The sequence below is a fragment of the Oncorhynchus mykiss genome, chromosome 32 (genome assembly GCF_013265735.2).
Source record: "Oncorhynchus mykiss isolate Arlee chromosome 32, USDA_OmykA_1.1, whole genome shotgun sequence".
In the NCBI taxonomy this organism is placed as follows: Eukaryota; Metazoa; Chordata; class Actinopteri; order Salmoniformes; family Salmonidae; genus Oncorhynchus; species Oncorhynchus mykiss.
In genome coordinates this window covers 10,797,534-10,815,695 of record NC_050572.1, presented here as the reverse complement: position 1 = coordinate 10,815,695, position 18,162 = coordinate 10,797,534, and the positions used below count along the sequence as shown (strand labels likewise).

At 45.9% G+C, this 18,162-nt stretch overlaps 1 protein-coding gene across 1 annotated transcript in view; it reads right to left on the bottom strand.

The window, feature by feature from the left end:
• Window positions 1-6,296: 6,296 nt before the first annotated feature.
• Window positions 6,297-18,162, bottom strand: part of LOC110489377 (integrin beta-8-like) — a 50,349-nt gene continuing 38,483 nt past the window's right edge. The window contains exons 15-16 of the mRNA XM_036971572.1: window positions 15,884-16,044; window positions 6,297-7,922 (exon numbers count right to left, since the gene is read on the bottom strand). Coding sequence (XP_036827467.1) covers window positions 7,791-7,922; window positions 15,884-16,044 — 293 coding nt within the window. The 3' untranslated portion in view covers window positions 6,297-7,790. The remainder of the gene's footprint in view (window positions 7,923-15,883; window positions 16,045-18,162) is intronic.

Sequence of the window (18,162 nt, the reverse complement as noted above, 5' to 3'; positions counted from 1 at the left end):
GTAAAACATCAAGAAGAGACATTGGATGTGTCCCAAATGGCCAGGGTAACATTTGGAACGCCAACAATCTCTATGCACAAAGATGTTCTGTAACTATGGTGATGAGGATGATGATGAAACATGATATGTGGCGTGGTCTAGACTGTTGACAGACAGGTGAGAGGAGCTGGGGTGTGTGTGTGTGGTGTGTGTGTGTGTGTGTGTGTGTGTGTGTGTGTGTGTGTTTCAACAGGACTATAGTTCTAGTAAAGAAGATCTGATAAACAGAAGACAGACAATACAAGGAGGAATAGACTTTTAAAATAGTAGAAATAAGCAGATTTATAAATGATGCATTCCTAGAAAGGAGGAATAGACTTCTAAAAGAGTAGACATAAGCAGATTTATAAATGATGCATTCCTAGAAAGGAGGAATAGACTTCTAAAAGAGTAGACATAAGCAGATTTATAAATGATGCATTCCTAGAAAGAAACGCTTGACATTCTAAATATTTGCTTCCATAAAACGACCAATCGAGCTTTCTTTCTCCCAACAGGCTGTTTACTGAAAGCAATACTATAAGACAATCCTAGTGAAACCATGTTTACATTAAAGAGAGGAAAAGGAAAGGTTTTATTTTGGTATGAAACAGCCAGTCAGCTCCCAGCGTTCAAGCTATACTGACGCCATCATACACAACGGCGTGACTTCCTGCTCGATGATGTCATATTGCTGAGTGCACCTTTTAAGATGTAGCTCTGCCAGGATTGGTGGGTGGGTAGGACAGTGTCAGTAAGCAGCGCTTATGTCAAAACACCGTTCCCCCCCCCCCCCCCCCCCCCCCCCTCCCCATCCCGTTAAGAATAGTGATGTGACTCAATCATTGGACCTTAATACATGTAGAAACTCGTAGAAAAGATCGATGTCTGAGATCAATGAGATACATTCCAGTATTGAGACACATTCCAGATACACTACATGACTAAAAGTATGTGGACACCTGCTCGTCGAACATCTCCTTCCAAAATCCTGGGCTTTAATATGGAGTTGGTCCCTCTTTGCTGCTATAACAGCCTCCACTCTTCTGGAAAGGCTTTCCACTAGATGTTGGAACATCGCTGCGGGGACTTTGGGCACTGATGTTGGGCGATTAGGCCTGGCTAGCAGTCGGCGTTCCAAAGGTGTTCGATGGGGTTGATGTCAGGGCTCTGTGCAGGGCAGTCAAGTTGGCGGTGCCGTTCTGTGAGTTTGTGTGGCCTACCACTTTGCCGCTGAGCCGTTGTTTCTCCTAGACATTTCCACTTCACAATAACAGCACTTACAGTTGACCGGGGCAGCTCTAGCAGGGCAGAAATTTAACAAACTGACTTGTTGGAAAGGTTGAAAGTCACCGAGCTCTTCAGTAAAGCCATTCTACTGTCAACATCTGTCTATGGGAGATTGCATGGTTGTGTGCTCGATTTAATAAACCTGTCAGCAACGGGTGTGGCTAAAATAGCCCGAATCCACCAATTTGAACGGGTGTCCACATACTTTTGTATATATATAGTGTATCTATTAGTCCTATTTCAAGTCATTAGAGATAATCCATTAACAGTAACAGAGTTCCAGTGTGATTTGACGTTGGCGCTGCTTCCTCGGCATTGCGAAGGCCCCCTGTGTGTGAGTCCTGGTACTACGCCTTAACACAAGCAGTACATACCCCCCCCATGCTCACTTCTGCTTTCTGTGTGATGGACAGAGAGAGGACGCAGGAAGACGTGATGGAGGAGAAAGAAGGGGGTTGTGGGAGGTGGGTAATTCTATTTGTTTTTTGACATATTTCTGGTGATGTTGGTCTATGTTAATGTCGGTGCGTACATATTTTGTTCTCACATTTTTTGGGGGGGTGGGAGTCTTTTTATTTTCTTAACCCCCCCAGTATGTTCTGACACAGATGATTACTGTGTACAGCTAATTTATTATTCGCCCTGTGTTAATACCTGCCTTTTGCTGGAGTGTAATTGTAACCTACGCATTGATCAGAGGTATGTGTAGCATGCTGTGTTTCAGTGCTGTTTTCTCTTCTTTTTATTTATTATAAACTTATTTTTTTCTACGTCCAACTACTCCCCGTCATTTCTACTACTTTCTCGCGCCATAATATGTTTTAAAAAAAAAAAAGATTAAAGTTTAAAAAAAAGAATAATAATGAAATGGTTTATATACCAAACAGACGTGGATGTTTTTGGTAATATTTTGTGTGACAACCAGTCTTCTTTAATATTTTCTAGTGACATCTCATTTGTATAATGTTTTTCTAAGCTGTTGGATCTCGATGCTGGCCTCCAAGGGCCTCCACAAGGCTGCAGGTTCTTCACTGTTGATATTCTAGTGATATTGTATTGACATTTTTAAATCAACTTTGTACAAAACATGTTATGTGACTGGGATTTAAAGTAGTGAAAAGAGAACAAAAATTACTTTGCTTGCATAACATTTAAAATAAAGTGATTAAAATCAGTCTCAACCTGTCTCTCTCACTCCTAACTCTGTGTGTGTGTGTGTGGGGGTGCGTGGGTGGTCTGTTGGGACATGTAGTGACACTGACCACTTGCTATGAAATTGCTCTGATACCACTTGAAAATAAAAAGGGACTTTGGCTCTCTCTCTTCCCTCTCTTCCCTATCTCTCTTCCCTCCCTTCCCTATCTCTCTTCCCTCCCTTCCCTATCTCTCTCCCCTCCCTTCCCTATCTCTCTTCCCTATCTCTCTTCCCTCCCTTCCCTATCTCTCTTCCCTCCCTTCCCTATCTCTCTTCCCACCCTTCCCTATATCTCTCTTCCCACCCTTCCCTATCTCTCTTCCCTCCCTTCCCTATCCCTTCCCTATCTCTCTTCCCTCCCTGTCTCTCTTCCCACCCTTCCCTATCTCTCTTCCCACCCTTCCCTATATCTCTCTTCCCACCCTTCCCTATCTCTCTTCCCTCCCTTCCCTATCTCTCTTCCCTCCCTTCCCTATCTCTCTTCTCTCTCTTCCCTATCTCTCTTCCCTCCCTTCCCTATCTCTCTTCCCTCCCTTCCCTATCTCTCTTCTCTCTCTTCTCTATATCTCTCTTCCCTCCCTTCCCTATCTCTCTTCCCTCCCTTCCCTATCTCTCTTCCCTCCCTCCCCTATCTCTCTTCCCTCCCCTATCTCTCTTCCCTTCCCTATCTCTCTCCCCTCCCTTCCCTATCTCTCTTCCCTATCTCTTCCCTCCCTTCCCTATCTCTCTCCCCTCCCTTCCCTATCTCTCTCCCCTCCCTTCCCTATCTCTCTCCCCTCCCTTCCCTATCTCTCTCTCCTCCCTTCCCTATCCCTCTCCCTTCCCTATCTCTCTTTCCTCCCTTCCCTATCTCTCTCCCCTCCCTTCCCTATCTCTCTCCCCTCCCTTCCCTATCTCTCTCTCCTCCCTTCCCTATCCCTCTCCCTTCCCTATCTCTCCCCTCCCTTCCCTATCTCTCTCCCCTCCCTTCCCTATATCTCTCCCCTCCCTTCCCTATCTCTCTCTCCTCCCTTCCCTATCCCTCTCCCTTCCCTATCTCTCTTTCCTCCCTTCCCTATCTCTCTTCCCTCCCTTCCCTATCTCTCTTCCCTCCCTTCCCTATCTCTCTCCCTTCCCTATCTCTCTCCCCTCCCTTCCCTATCTCTCTCTCCTCCCTTCCCTATCCCTCTCCCTTCCCTATCTCTCTTTCCTCCCTTCCCTATCTCTCTCTCCTCCCTTCCCTATCTCTCTCCCTTCCCTATCTCTCTCTCCTCCCTTCCCTATCCCTCTCCCTTCCCTATCTCTCTCCCCTCCCTTCCCTATATCTCTCCCCTCCCTTCCCTATTTCTCTCTCCTCCCTTCCCTATCCCTCTCCCTTCCCTATCTCTCTTTCCTCCCTTCCCTATCTCTCTCCCCTCCCTTCCCTATCTCTCTCTCCTCCCTTCCCTATCCCTCTCCCTTCCCTATCTCTCCCCTCCCTTCCCTATATCTCTCCCCTCCCTTCCCTATCTCTCTCTCCTCCCTTCTCTATCCCTCTCCCTTCCCTATCTCTCTTTCCTCCCTTCCCTATCTCTCTTTCCTCCCTTCCCTATCTCTCTCCCTTCCCTATCTCTCCCCTCCCTTCCCTATCTCTCTCCCCTCCCTTCCCTATATCTCTCCCCTCCCTTCCCTATCTCTCTCCCCTCCCTTCCCTATCTCTCTCCCCTCCCTTCCCTATCTCTCTCTCCTCCCTTCCCTATCCCTCTCCCTTCCCTATCTCTCTTTCCTCCCTTCCCTATCTCTCTCCCCTCCCTTCCCTATCTCTCTCCCTTCCATATCTCTCTCTCCTCCCTTCCCTATCCCTCTCCCTTCCCTATCTCTCCCCTCCCTTCCCTATCGCTCTCCCCTCCCTTCCCTATATCTCTTCCCTCCCTTCCCTATTTCTCTCTCCTCCCTTCCCTATCCCTCTCCCTTCCCTATCTCTCTTTCCTCCCTTCCCTATCTCTCTCCCCTCCCTTCCCTATCTCTCTCTCCTCCCTTCCCTATCCCTCTCCCTTCCCTATCTCTCCCCTCCCTTCCCTATATCTCTCCCCTATCTCTCTCTCCTCCCTTCCCTATCCCTCTCCCTTCCCTATCTCTCTTTCCTCCCTTCCCTATCTCTCTCCCTTCCCTATCTCTCCCCTCCCTTCCCTATCTCTCTCCCCTCCCTTCCCTATATCTCTCCCCTCCCTTCCCTATTTCTCTCTCCTCCCTTCCCTATCCCTCTCCCTTCCCTATCTCTCTTTCCTCCCTTCCCTATCTCTCTCCCCTCCCTTCCCTATCTCTCTCCCCTCCCTTCCCTATCTCTCTCCCCTCCCTTCCCTATCTCTCTCTCCTCCCTTCCCTATCCCTCTCCCTTCCCTATCTCTCTCCCCTCCCTTCCCTATCTCTCTTCCCTCCCTTCCCTATCTCTCTCCCCTCCCTTCCCTATCTCTCTCCCCTCCCTTCCCTATCTCTCTCCCCTCCCTTCCCTATCTCTCTTCATGTCACCTGTTGTGTGTATGTACTGACAGGTATGTGTAACTGATAGATGCAAACACACTACATGTTAATGTTATTCAATGTATGTAAATTGTACATTATTTTGTCTGTAATGTGTTTTTGGTTACGTGTCGGCCCCCAGTAAGTCTATCTGTCACCATTGGCGTCGGCTAATAGGGATCCTAATAAAATCTAATGAAATAAAATCTCAGTCGTGTTGTGAATGTGGTAGTAGTGAAGTCTAGTCTAAGCTTGTGATGATCGTCACGGAGACTTGTATTTTCAAATTGTCCTCTCTCTACACACACACCTGCGGTGCCCTAGAAACATGTTGGCTGGTGTGTACTCTGTAATTACCTCGGAAGCCCAACCTCCTCTGCACAGCCCCTCTGAGGGGGTTGCTAGGCAACGACGGCAGGCCAGAGGCGTGGCTGGTTGTGTCTGTCTGTGTGAGTGTGCGTGTCCAGGCGTAGCTGGGTGTGTGTGTGTGTGTGTGTGTGTGTGTGTGTGTGTGTGTGTGTGTGTGTGTGTGTGTGTGTGTGTGTGTGTGTGTGTGTGTGTGTGTGTGTGTGTGTGTGTGTGTGTGTGTGTGTGTGTGTGTGTAGAGGAAAAAAACACAAACTATATAGGAATAGAAAAGACAACGTTTTCCTGTTTCATTGCTGTGCATCAACTTTATCTTGTAAAATATTACAGTACATCTGGGGGGGGTACGTGCACCGAGGGTACAAAACATTAGGAACACTTTCCTAATATTGAGTTGTCCTCAGAACAGCCTCAATTCATCGGGGCATGGACTCCACAAGGTGTCAAAAGCGTTCCACAGGGATACTGGCCCATGTTGACTCCAATGGTTCCCCACTGTTGTGTCAAGTTGGCTGGATGTCCTTTGGGTGGTGGACCACAGGAAACTGTTGAGCGTGGAAAAACCCAGCAGCATTGCAGTTCTTGATACACTCAAACCTGTGCGCCAGGCACTTAATACCATACATACCCTGTTAAAAGGTACTTAAATATTTAGTCTTGCCCATTCACCCTCTGAAAGGCACACATACACAATCATGTCTCAATTGTCTCAAGGCTTAAAAATCCTTCTTTAACCTGTCTCCTCCCCTTCATCTACACTGATTGAAGTGGATTTAACAAGGGACATCAATAAGGGAACATAGACTGACCAGGTGAAAGCTATGTCATGGAAAGAGCAAGTGTTCATAATGTTTGTGTATTTCACTAATGAACTCAATCACTGGATACTTCACTAATGAGCCAAATAACACACCTGAGTTTATAAAGAATCAGAATGGTGTAACACATATCAGTAGAAATCTGACACGTTTAATCATGTTACAGGAACTCTTAATCACATGACATTACAGAAAATATACAGAAAAGTGCTGTTAATATACAAACATAATGCCCAGTTAGCAGGCTGAGTTCAAATAGGCTCCATTTAGATTTACGAGTTTGAACTTTCGGGAGTATTGCTATGGTTCCATTTTACTGGACAAAGACGGTGATGTCCCTCACGCAGAAATGATCGACATGACATAAGTTGTGTTGACAAAATTCTTAAGTGCTGCTTATGAATGAGGGTTATGAACGTGTAACAAAGACCTTCTACAGGTACTCTTCATTGTCTTCCCGACAGATGCGTTGCCATGAACTACGCAGTGCAGACGGGAGTAGTCAAGCTTCGTGACGTGAGACGATGGCTACCAGTCTTTGAAAGTGTTTGACGTAATGTGTCTTCCAGTTGTTATTATTGCAGATTAATTTAACAGAGCTACAGTCCTGTAATATTATAGCCATACAAACATACAACAACAAAAACAACACAAAAAAACAATTGGAAATAAATCATAATAAATAATAATAAAGTTCTTGACTAAATAAATTATCAACTTATGCCGTAAACATCAGACATCAGATGTAGAGAAAAACAGAAAACCTAAAAAAATGTATTATTAATTATCCTTCATAGTTCTGGAATTCATGCAGATAGAAATGGAACGTTCAGGTGCCAATCATGAACCTTCCCACTACAGGAGCCAATCAGGAGCCTTCCCAGTGGTTCAGGAGCCAATCAGCAGTCACCCCATAGTTCAGGAGTTAATCAGCTCCTCCCTAAGAGTTCAGGAGCCAATTAATTCTCAGTAGTCTGACGCAACACTATGATGCTAGCTCAAATCTCAAATCTAATGCCTATTTAATAAACTAATGCTTGCTTCAAATATTAAAACTAGATGCATTCTGTACAGTGACAACCATTTGAGGCTACCTGTCCTCTAAAAACTCCAGTTATGTCAGGTACACAAACTCACACACACAAAATAAAGTGTGTGAGAGCCACCATTCAGTCACTCATCCATCTGTCCATACATTCTGCTGTGTGTCATTCCACCACCGACCACTAGGTGGGAGGCTAGCGCAGGACACCTAGGTTGAGCCGTGATGAGAGAGATCCAGTAAATTGTAACCCTGTAGTGTTCACGGTGATAAAAGCATAATTAGCATTTTTAAATACATCAATGATCGATGTACCTTTCAATGGCTGCCAGTCCATAGAGCCACAGAAAAAAAAAGACTCTTATTTGTTGCCCTGTTCAGATTTGTACTATCCTTCCCCTAACCTGTAACCAGTGATTGAAGTGGACTCAAAAAGATCACTGTACTCACTGTAATTGAACTGTTAAAGGATTTCATATTTCAGAGTCAGTATTCTATAAGCAGTAGAACATTAGACATGCTGCTTCTCTGTACCGGTCAGCACCGGCCCACTTCAACCTCTGAACTTCAACCCCAGACAACTTCACTGCCAGGGTTCACCCATAGGCATCTTTGGAATGGTGATATACATCTCCATTGGCTGGTCAGGGTCCAGGGGGCAGTTCCTCCAGTAGGATGTGGTCTTCTCATTGGTGGTTGGGATGTAGGACTGGTCCTAATGATACAACATACACAGGTAGTCAGAAACACACACACATGTCTAGGTTCTATTTGTATCTATTATGGATCCCCATTAGTTCCTGTTGCCAAGGCAACAGCTACTCTTCCTGGGGTCTATTATGGATCCCCATTAGTTCCTGCCAAGGCAGCAGCTACTCTTCCTGGGGTTTATTATGGATCCCCATTAGTTCCTGCCAAGGCAGCAGCTACTCTTCCTGGGGTTTATTATGGATCCCCATTAGTTCCTGCCAAGGCAACAGCTACTCTTCCTGGGGTCTATTATGGATCCCCATTAGTTCCTGCCAAGGCAGCAGCTACTCTTCCTGGGGTTTATTATGTATCCCAATATCCCCTTATGTATCCCCTAATGTTTAAGTTAATTCATTGAGCTGTATCTAAATATATTTTCTTTACAGTTACATATTACATATGTAATTTACAAATTCTATATGTAATTTTATTAGAGTTTGTGTGTTGGAGATTGAGAGAACTACCTACATACATATTTTGTTGTATTGGTTAGTATTAAATCACGCTTTTGACTGCAAGTTCCAGAATGCCTTGCGACAGGAAGTAGAGACACGCCAGTTATGTGCAAGTGACAAGTGATTATGCTGACTTTTCGCTAGCAACTTACTTTCATTGTTCTGTAGAATCTAAAGTTGTGAAATGTAACGTGAACATTATTACTAAAAGAAGCTTTCATTTCAAACCCGACGTCCCGAGTCATTACTTTGAAGATAGTTATTCTATATTTTGATGCCGACGTTCCTCCTCAGCATTTCAGCCGCTTCATCACCACAATCCGTCCAATAGCAGGGGGTGTAAAGCCATAACACATATGTTCCTGTATGTATCTAAAGCAGGGGTGCTCAAATATTATTTGACAAGGTCCTGTCACACAAATGTCCTAGGTGGCAAAGGTCCAGATGGATATGGTCATTTATCGGCGTAGTTAGCCAGCCTGCCAGCTTAGTAGAGTCTGCCACTAGCACAGTCAGTGTAGTCAGCTCAGCTATCCCCATTGAGACCGTGTCTGTGCCTCGACCTAGGTTGGTCAAAACTAAACATGGCGGTGTTCTCCTTAGCAATCTCACTAGAATAAAGGCCTCCTCCATTCCTGTCATTATTGAAAGAGATTGTGATATCTCACATCTCAAAATAGGGCTACTTAATGTTAGATCCCTTACTTCAAAGGCAATTATAGTCAATGAACTAATCACTGATCATAATCTTGATGTGATTGGACTGACTGAAACCTGGCTCAAGCCTGATGAATTTACTGTGTTAAATGAGGCCTCACCTCCTGGCTACACTAGTGACCATATCCCCCGCGCATCCTGCAAAGGCGGAGGTGTTGCTAACATTTACGACAGCAAATGTCAATTTACAAAAAAAATACTGTTTTCGTCTTTTGCGCTTCTAGTCCTGTAAACTATGCAGCCTACTCCATACATTTTTAAAGCTACTGTTTACAGGCCTCCTGGGTTGTAGACAGCGTTCCTCACTGAGTTCTCTGAATTCCTATTGGACCTTGTAGTCATGGCTGATATTATTCACATTTTTGGTGACTTTAATATTCACATGGAAAAGTCCACAGACCCACTCCAAAGAGCTTTCGGAGCCTTCATCGACTCAGTGGGTTTTGTATAACATGTCTCTGGACCTACTCATTGTCACAGTCGTATCCTGGATCTAGTTTGAATTTTAAGAAATCTTAATGTTTTTCCTCATAATCCTGGACTATCGGACCACCATTTTATTACATTTGCAATCGCAACAAATAATCTGCTCAGACCACAACCAAGGATCATCAAAAGCCATGCTATAAATTCTCGGACAACCCAAAGATTCCTAGATGTCCTTCCAGACTCTCTTCACCTACCCAAGGACGTCAGAGTACAAAAATCGGTTTACCACCTAACTGAGGAACTCAATTTAACCTTGCGTAATACCCTAGATGCAGTCGCATCCCTAAAAACAAAAAACATTTGTCACAAGAAATTTGCTCCCTGGTATACAGAAAATACCTGAGCCCTGAAGCAAGCTTCCAGAAAATTGGAACGGAAATGGCACTACACTAAACTGGAAGTCTTCCGACTAGATTGCAAAGACAGCACTGTGCAATATCGAAGAGACCTCCCTGCTGCTGAATCAACCTATTTTTCCAACCTAATTGAGGAGAATAAGAACAATCCAAATGTATGTTTGATACTGTAGCAAAGCTAAATTTAACACTTCACTTCAGCAGTGATGAATTCATGAACTTCTTCGATGAAAAGATCAAGCTCATTAGAAAGCAAATTACGGACTCCTCTTTGAACCTGCGTATTTCTCCAAAGTTCAGTTGTCCTGAGTCTGCACAGAACTTCCAGGAACTAGGATCAATGGACACACTCAAGTTTTCAATCCTGTATCTCTTGACACATTCATGAAAAGAGTAAACCCTCAAGCTGCATACTGGACCCTATTCTAACTAAACTACTGAAAGAGCTACTTCCTGTCGTTGCCCCTCCTTCGTTAAACATAATAAATGTCTCCCTATCCACCGGATGTGTACCAAACTCACTAAATGTGGCCAAACCTTGACCCAGAAAATGTAAAAAAATCTGTCGGCCTATATCAAATCTCCCATTCCTCTAAATATTTTTGGGAAAAACTCACTGGCTTCCTGAAGACAAATAATGTATATGAAATGCTTCAGTCTGGTTTTAAACCCCATCATAGCACTGAGACTGCACTTGTGAAGGTGGTAAATTACCTTTTAATGGCGTCGGACCAAGGTTCTACATCTGTCCTCGTGCTCCTAGACCTTATTGCTGCTTTTGATACCATCGATCACCACATTATTTTGTAGAGATTAGGAACCTAAATTGGTCTACACGGACAAGTTCTGGCCTGGTTTAGATCTTATCTGTCGGAAAGATATCAGTTTGTCTCTGTGAATGGTTTGTTCTCTGACAAATCAATTGTACATTTCAGCGTTCCTCAAGGTTCTGTTTTAGGACCACTATTGTTTTCACTATATATTCTACCTCTTGGTGATGTCTTTCGGAAACACAATGTCAACTTTCACTGCTATGCGGACGACACACAGCTGTACATTTTGATGAAACACAGTGAAGCCCCAAAATTGCCTACATTGCCTACAAAACAATGTTTTACTTTTAAACTCGGACAAAACAGAGATGCTAGTTCTAGGTCCCAAGAAACAAAGAGATATGCTGTTGGATCTGACAATTAATCTTGATGGTTGTACAGTCGTCTCAAATAAAACTGTGAAGGACCTCGGCGTTACTCTGGACCCTGATCTCTCTTTTGACGAACATATCAAGACTGTTTCAAGGACAGCTTTTTTCCATCTTCGTAATGTTGCAAAAATCAGAATATTTTTGTCCAAAAAGAAAAGCTAATCCATGCTTTTGTTACTTCTAGTTTAGACTACTGCAATGCTCTACTCTCCGGCTCCCCGGATAAAGCACTAAATAAACTTCAGTTAGTGCTAAATACGGCTGCTAGAATCCTGACTAGAACCAAAAAATGTGATCATATTACTCCAGTGCTAGCCTCTCTACACTGGCTTCCTGTCAAGGCAAGGGCTGATTTCAAGGTTTTACTGCTAACCTAAAAGCATTACATGGGCTTGCTCCTACCCTTCTCTCCGATTTGATCCTGCCGTACATACCCACACGTACGCTACGGTCACAAGACGCAGGCTTCGTTATTGTCCCTAGAATTTCTAAGCAAACAGGACTTTCTCCTATAGAGCTAAATTTTTATGGAATGATCTGCCTATCCATGTGAGAGACGCAGACTCGGTCTCAACTTTTAAGTCTTTACTGAAGACTCATCTCTTCAATGGGTCCTATGACTGAGTGTCGTCTGCCCCAGGGGTGCGAAGGTGAACGGCAAGGCACTAGAGCAACGAATCGCCGTTGCTGTCTGTTCCTGGCCGGTTCCCCTCTCTCCTCTGGGATTTTCTGCCTCTAACCCTATTACAGGGACTGAGTCACTGGCTTACTAGAGCTCTTCCATGCCGTCCCTAGGAGGGGTGCGTCACTTGAGTGGGTTGAGTCACTGACGTGATCTTCCTGTCCAGTTTTGCGCCCCCTCTGACTCGTGCGTGAAGGAGATCTTTGTGAGCTATACTCAGCCTTGTCTCAGGGTAGTAAGTTGGTGGTCAATTGATATCCCTCTAATGGTGTGGGAGCTGTGCTTTGGCAAAGTGGGTGGGGATACATTCTGCCTGGTTGGTCATGTCCGGGGGTATCGTCAGATGGGGCCACAGTGTCCCCCAACCCACCCCTGTCTCAGTCTCCAGTATCTATGATGCAATAGTAGGGGGGGGGGGGGGGGGGGGGGGGGGGGGGGGGGGGGGGGGGGGCTAGGGTCTGTCTGTTATAATTATCCTGTCTTATCTGGTGTCCTGTGTGAATTTAAGTATGCTCCCTCTAATTCTCTCTCCCTCCCCTCCCAGAGGACCTGAGCCCTAGGATCATTCCTGGCCTGATGACTCCTGGCTGCCCCCATTTCACCTGGTCATGCTGCTACTCCAGTTTCAACTGTTCTGCCTGCGGCTATGGAACCCTGACTTGTTTACCGGGCGTGCTACCTTGTCCCGGACCTACTGTTTTCAACTCTCTCTCTCTCCCTCTCTCGTTACAGCACCTGATGTCTCGACCTCTGAATGCATCTACTCCTGAGGTACTGTCCTGTTCCACCCTCTACAAGCACTGTGATTATTATTTGACCCTGCTGGTCATCTATGAACGTTTGAACATCTTGAAGAACAATCTGGCCTTAATGGCCATGTACTCTTATCATCTCCACCCGGCACAACCACCCCTCAGAGTCTTGTTCCTCTCTAGGTTTCTTCCTAGGTTCCTGCCTTTCTAGGGAGTTTTTCCTAGCCACCGTGCGTCTACATCTGCATTGTTTGCTGTTTGGGGTTTTAGGCTGGGTTTCTGTACAGCACTTTGAGATATCACCTGATGTACGAAGGGCTATATAAATACATTTGATTAATTGATTGATTGATTGAGTAACAAACACCCACCTCGCAACCGATGCGACCCCAAACTATTCAAACTGTTCACACTCGTCTTGTTGGCGGAGAGACATTTTGCAGTTTTGAAGCAAATTTCCTGCAATTCTACACCATGTCATGTGTGTTCCTGTGTGTATATAAAGTATTACAGTATCGTGTGTGTTCATATGATACTAATCGTCAATGCTTGACTGAGTTTGTAATTTGCTATTTATTTATTTGTTGGGACACGCTGTCTGTATTGATCCCGTTCTGGCTCCGGATCCAGAGCTCTTCTGTTGAGTACGGCTGATCTAAAGTATTACAGTATCGTGTGTTCCTGTGTGTATATAAAGTATTACAGTATCGTGTGTGTTCCCGTGTGTATATAAAGTATTAGAGTATTGTGTGTGTTCCTGTGTGTATATAAAGTATTACAGTATCGTGTGTTCCTGTGTGTATATATAAAGTATTAAAGTATCATGTGTTCCTGTGTGTATATAAACTATTACAGTATCGTGTGTTCCTGTGTGTATATAAAGTATTACAGTATTGTGTGTGTTCCCGTGTGTATATAAAGTATTACAGTATCGTGTGTGTTCCCGTGTGTATATAAAGTATTACAGTATTGTGTGTGTTCCCGTGTGTATATAAAGTATTACAGTATCGTGTGTGTTCCCGTGTGTATATAAAGTATTACAGTATTGTGTGTGTTCCTCTGTGTATATAAAGTATTACAGTATCGTGTGTGTTCCTGTGTGTATATAAAGTATTACAGTATTGTGTGTGTTCCTGTGTGTATATAAATTATTACAGTATCATGAGTATTCATGTGTATATAATATATTGGTGTATCGTGTGTGTTCCTGTGTGTCACACCCTGATCTGTTTCACCTGTCCTTGTGATCGTCTCCACCCCCTCCAGGTGCCAGTGTATTTATCCCTGTGGTCCCTGTCTCTCTGTACCAGTGTATTTATCCCTGTGGTCCCTGTCTCTCTGTACCAGTGTATTTATCCCTGTGTTTCCTGTCTCTCTGTACCAGTGTATTTATCCCTGTGTTTCCTGTCTCTGTACCAGTGTATTTATCCCTGTGTTTCCTGTCTCTCTGTACCAGTGTATTTATCCCTGTGTTTCCTGTCTCTCTGTACCAGTGTATTTATCCCTGTGTTTCCTGTCTCTCTGTACCAGTGTATTTATCCCTGTGGTCCCTGTCTCTCTGTACCAGTGTATTTATCCCTGTGTTTCCTGTCTCTCTGTACCAGTGTATTTATCCCTGTGTTTCCTGTCTCTCTGTACCAGTGTATTTATCCCTGTGGTCCCTGTCTCTCTGTGCCAGTGTATTTATCCCTGTGTTTCCTGTCTCTCTGTACCAGTGTATTTATCCCTGTGTTTCCTGTCTCTCTGTACCAGTGTATTTATCCCTGTGGTCCCTGTCTCTCTGTACCAGTGTATTTATCCCTGTGTTTCCTGTCTCTCTGTACCAGTGTATTTATCCCTGTGTTTCCTGTCTCTCTGTGCCAGTGTATTTATCCCTGTGTTTCCTGTCTCTCTGTACCAGTGTATTTATCCCTGTGGTCCCTGTCTCTCTGTGCCAGTGTATTTATCCCTGTGTTTCCTGTCTCTCTGTACCAGTGTATTTATCCCTGTGTTTCCTGTCTCTCTGTGCCAGTGTATTTATCCCTGTGGTCCCTGTCTCTCTGTACCAGTGTATTTATCCCTGTGTTTCCTGTCTCTCTGGGCCAGTGTATTTATCCCTGTGTTTCCTGTCTCTCTGTGCCAGTGTATTTATCCCTGTGTTTCCTGTCTCTCTGTACCAGTGTATTTATCCCTGTGGTCCCTGTCTCTCTGTACCAGTGTATTTATCCCTGTGGTCCCTGTCTCTCTGTACCAGTGTATTTATCCCTGTGTTTCCTGTCTCTCTGGGCCAGTGTATTTATCCCTGTGTTTCCTGTCTCTCTGTACCAGTGTATTTATCCCTGTGTTTCCTGTCTCTCTGGGCCAGTGTATTTATCCCTGTGTTTCCTGTCTCTCTGTACCAGTGTATTTATCCCTGTGTTTCCTGTCTCTCTGTACCAGTGTGTTTATCCCTGTGTTTCCTGTCTCTCTGTACCAGTGTATTTATCCCTGTGTTTCCTGTCTCTCTGTACCAGTGTATTTATCCCTGTGTTTCCTGTCTCTCTGTGCCAGTGTATTTATCCCTGTGGTCCCTGTCTCTCTGTACCAGTGTATTTATCCCTGTGTTTCCTGTCTCTCTGTACCAGTGTATTTATCCCTGTGTTTCCTGTCTCTCTGTGCCAGTGTATTTATCCCTGTGGTCCCTGTCTCTCTGTACCAGTGTATTTATCCCTGTGTTTCCTGTCTCTCTGTACCAGTGTATTTATCCCTGTGGTCCCTGTCTCTCTGTACCAGTGTATTTATCCCTGTGTTTCCTGTCTCTCTGTACCAGTGTATTTATCCCTGTGGTCCCTGTCTCTCTGTACCAGTGTATTTATCCCTGTGTTTCCTGTCTCTCTGTACCAGTGTATTTATCCCTGTGTTTCCTGTCTCTCTGTGCCAGTTCGTCTTGTGTGTTTCCAAGTCAACCAGCGTTTTTTCCCGTGCTCCTGCATTTGCTATTCTCCTTATTCTAGTCCTCCCGGTTTTGACCCTTGCCTGTTTCTGGACTCTGTACCTGCCTGCCTGACCAGTCTGCCTGCCCTTGACCACGAGCCTGTCTGTCGCTCTGTACCTGCTGGACTCTGATCTGGTTTTGACCTTTGGCCTGTCCACGACCATTCTCTGGCCTTCTCCTTTTGGATTAATAAACATCTTAAACTCCAACCATCTGCCTTCTGTGTCTACATTTTGTGTCATGATATCAGTGTGTATATAAAGTATTACAGTATCATGAGTATTCCTGCGTTGTATTTAAAGTATTGGAGTATGTTACCTTGCCAGTGGGGTTGTATTGTGGGTCAGTGGCGCCACCCTGTGGCAGGGATTGTCTCTGCAGCAGCAACACCAGTACAGCGATCATCACCAGGCCAGAGAGGAATGTCAACACACACACACTGACAAACATCCTCATGTACCGCCCTCTGGATACACACTCTGGAGACACACAGACAAACACACACAGCTGTGAGTACTACACATTGTAGTATAGAGGGACACAACAATATTTGACCCTGAAATAGTAACAAAGTACCACACTGTCAACACAGATACACTGTCCACACTGTCCACACAGACACACTGTCCACACTGTCCACACAGACACACTGTCCACACAGACACACTGTCCACACTGTCCACACAGACACACTGTCCACACAGACACACTGTCCACACAGACACACTGTCCACACAGACACACTGTCCACACTGTCCACACAGACACACTGTCCACACTGTCAACACAGATACACTGTCCACACTGTCCACACAGACACACTGTCCACACTGTCAACACAGATACACTGTCCACACTGTCCACACAGACACACTGTCCACACTGTCCACACAGACACACTGTCCACACAGACACACTGTCCACACTGTCAACACAGATACACTGTTCACACTGTCCACACTGTCCACACTGTCCACACTGTCCACACTGTCCACACAGACACACTGTCCACACTGTCAACACAGACACACTGTCCACACTGTCAACACAGATACACTGTCCACACTGTCCACACAGACACACTGTCCACACTGTCCACACAGACACACTGTCCACACAGACACACTGTCCACACTGTCAACACAGATACACTGTTCACACTGTCCACACTGTCCACACTGTCCACACTGTCAACACAGACACACTGCCCACACAGACACACTGTCCACACAGACACACTGTCCACACTGTCCACACAGACACACTGTCCACACAGACACACTGTCCACACAGACATACTTTCCACACTGTCCACACAGACACACTGTCCACACAGACACACTGTCCACACAGACACACTGTCAACACAGATACACTGTCCACACTGTCCACACAGACATACTGTCCACACTGTCCACACAGTCCACACAGATACACTGTCCACACAGACACACTGTCCACACAGATACACTGTCCACACAGATACACTGTCCACACAGACACACTGTCCACACAGATACACTGTCCACACAGTCCACACAGATACACTGTCCACACAGACACACAGTCCACACAGATACACTGTCCACACAGTCCACACAGATACACTGTCCACACAGACACACTGTCCACACAGACACACAGTCCTTACTGTTAACACAAATACACTGTCCACACAGACACACTGTCCCCACTGTCCACACAGATACACACATCTGGCTCATCCTCAGACAAATAGACTAAAGTTCTACTCTGATATTTATAAATGTTGCCATGGAAACTTGGCTTTGGAAACCGGGAGTGGGATGGTTCGGGAATACAGGGGGGAGTAGGGAGGGGAGAGGAGGGAGGACAGAGGGAGGGTGGGGCAGGAAGGGGGAGAGGAGGAAGGACAGAGGGAGGGTGGGGGAGGTAAGGGGAGAGGAGGGAGGACAGAGGGAGGGTGGGGGAGGAAGGGGGAGAGGAGGGAGGACAGAGGGAGGGTGGGGGAAGTAAGGGGAGAGGAGGGAGGAGAGAGGGAGGGTGGGGGAGGTAAGGGGAGAGGAGGGAGGACAGAGGGAGGGTGGGGGAGGAAGGGGGAGAGGAGGGAGGACAGAGGGAGGGTGGGGGAGGTAAGGGGAGAGGAGGGAGGACAGAGGGAGGGTGGGGGAGGTAAGGGGAGAGGAGGGAGGAGAGAGGGAGGGTGGGGGAGGTAAGGGGATAGGAGGGAGGCCAGAGGGAGGGGGAGGTAAGGGGAGAGGAGGGAGGACAGAGGGAGGGTGGGGGAGGTAAGGGGAGAGGAGGGAGGAGAGAGGGAGGGTGGGGGAGGTAAGGGGAGCGGGGAGAGAGACAGAGGGGAAAGTGGTGGAGGAGCGAGGAGGAGCGGGGAGAGAGACAGAGGGGAGAGTGGTGGAGGAGTGGGGAGAGAGACAGAGGGGAGAATGGTGGAGGAGCGGGGAGGAGCGGGGAGAGAGGGTGGAGGAGTGGGGAGATGTTGCAACTTTCACTTAAAGTGTATCTGTGTGTTGTGTTGTGGTGTGTGTATCTTACCAGGCTGTGTGTTGTGTTGTGTTGTGTGTATCTTACCAGGCTGTGTGTTGTGTTGTGTTGTGTGTATC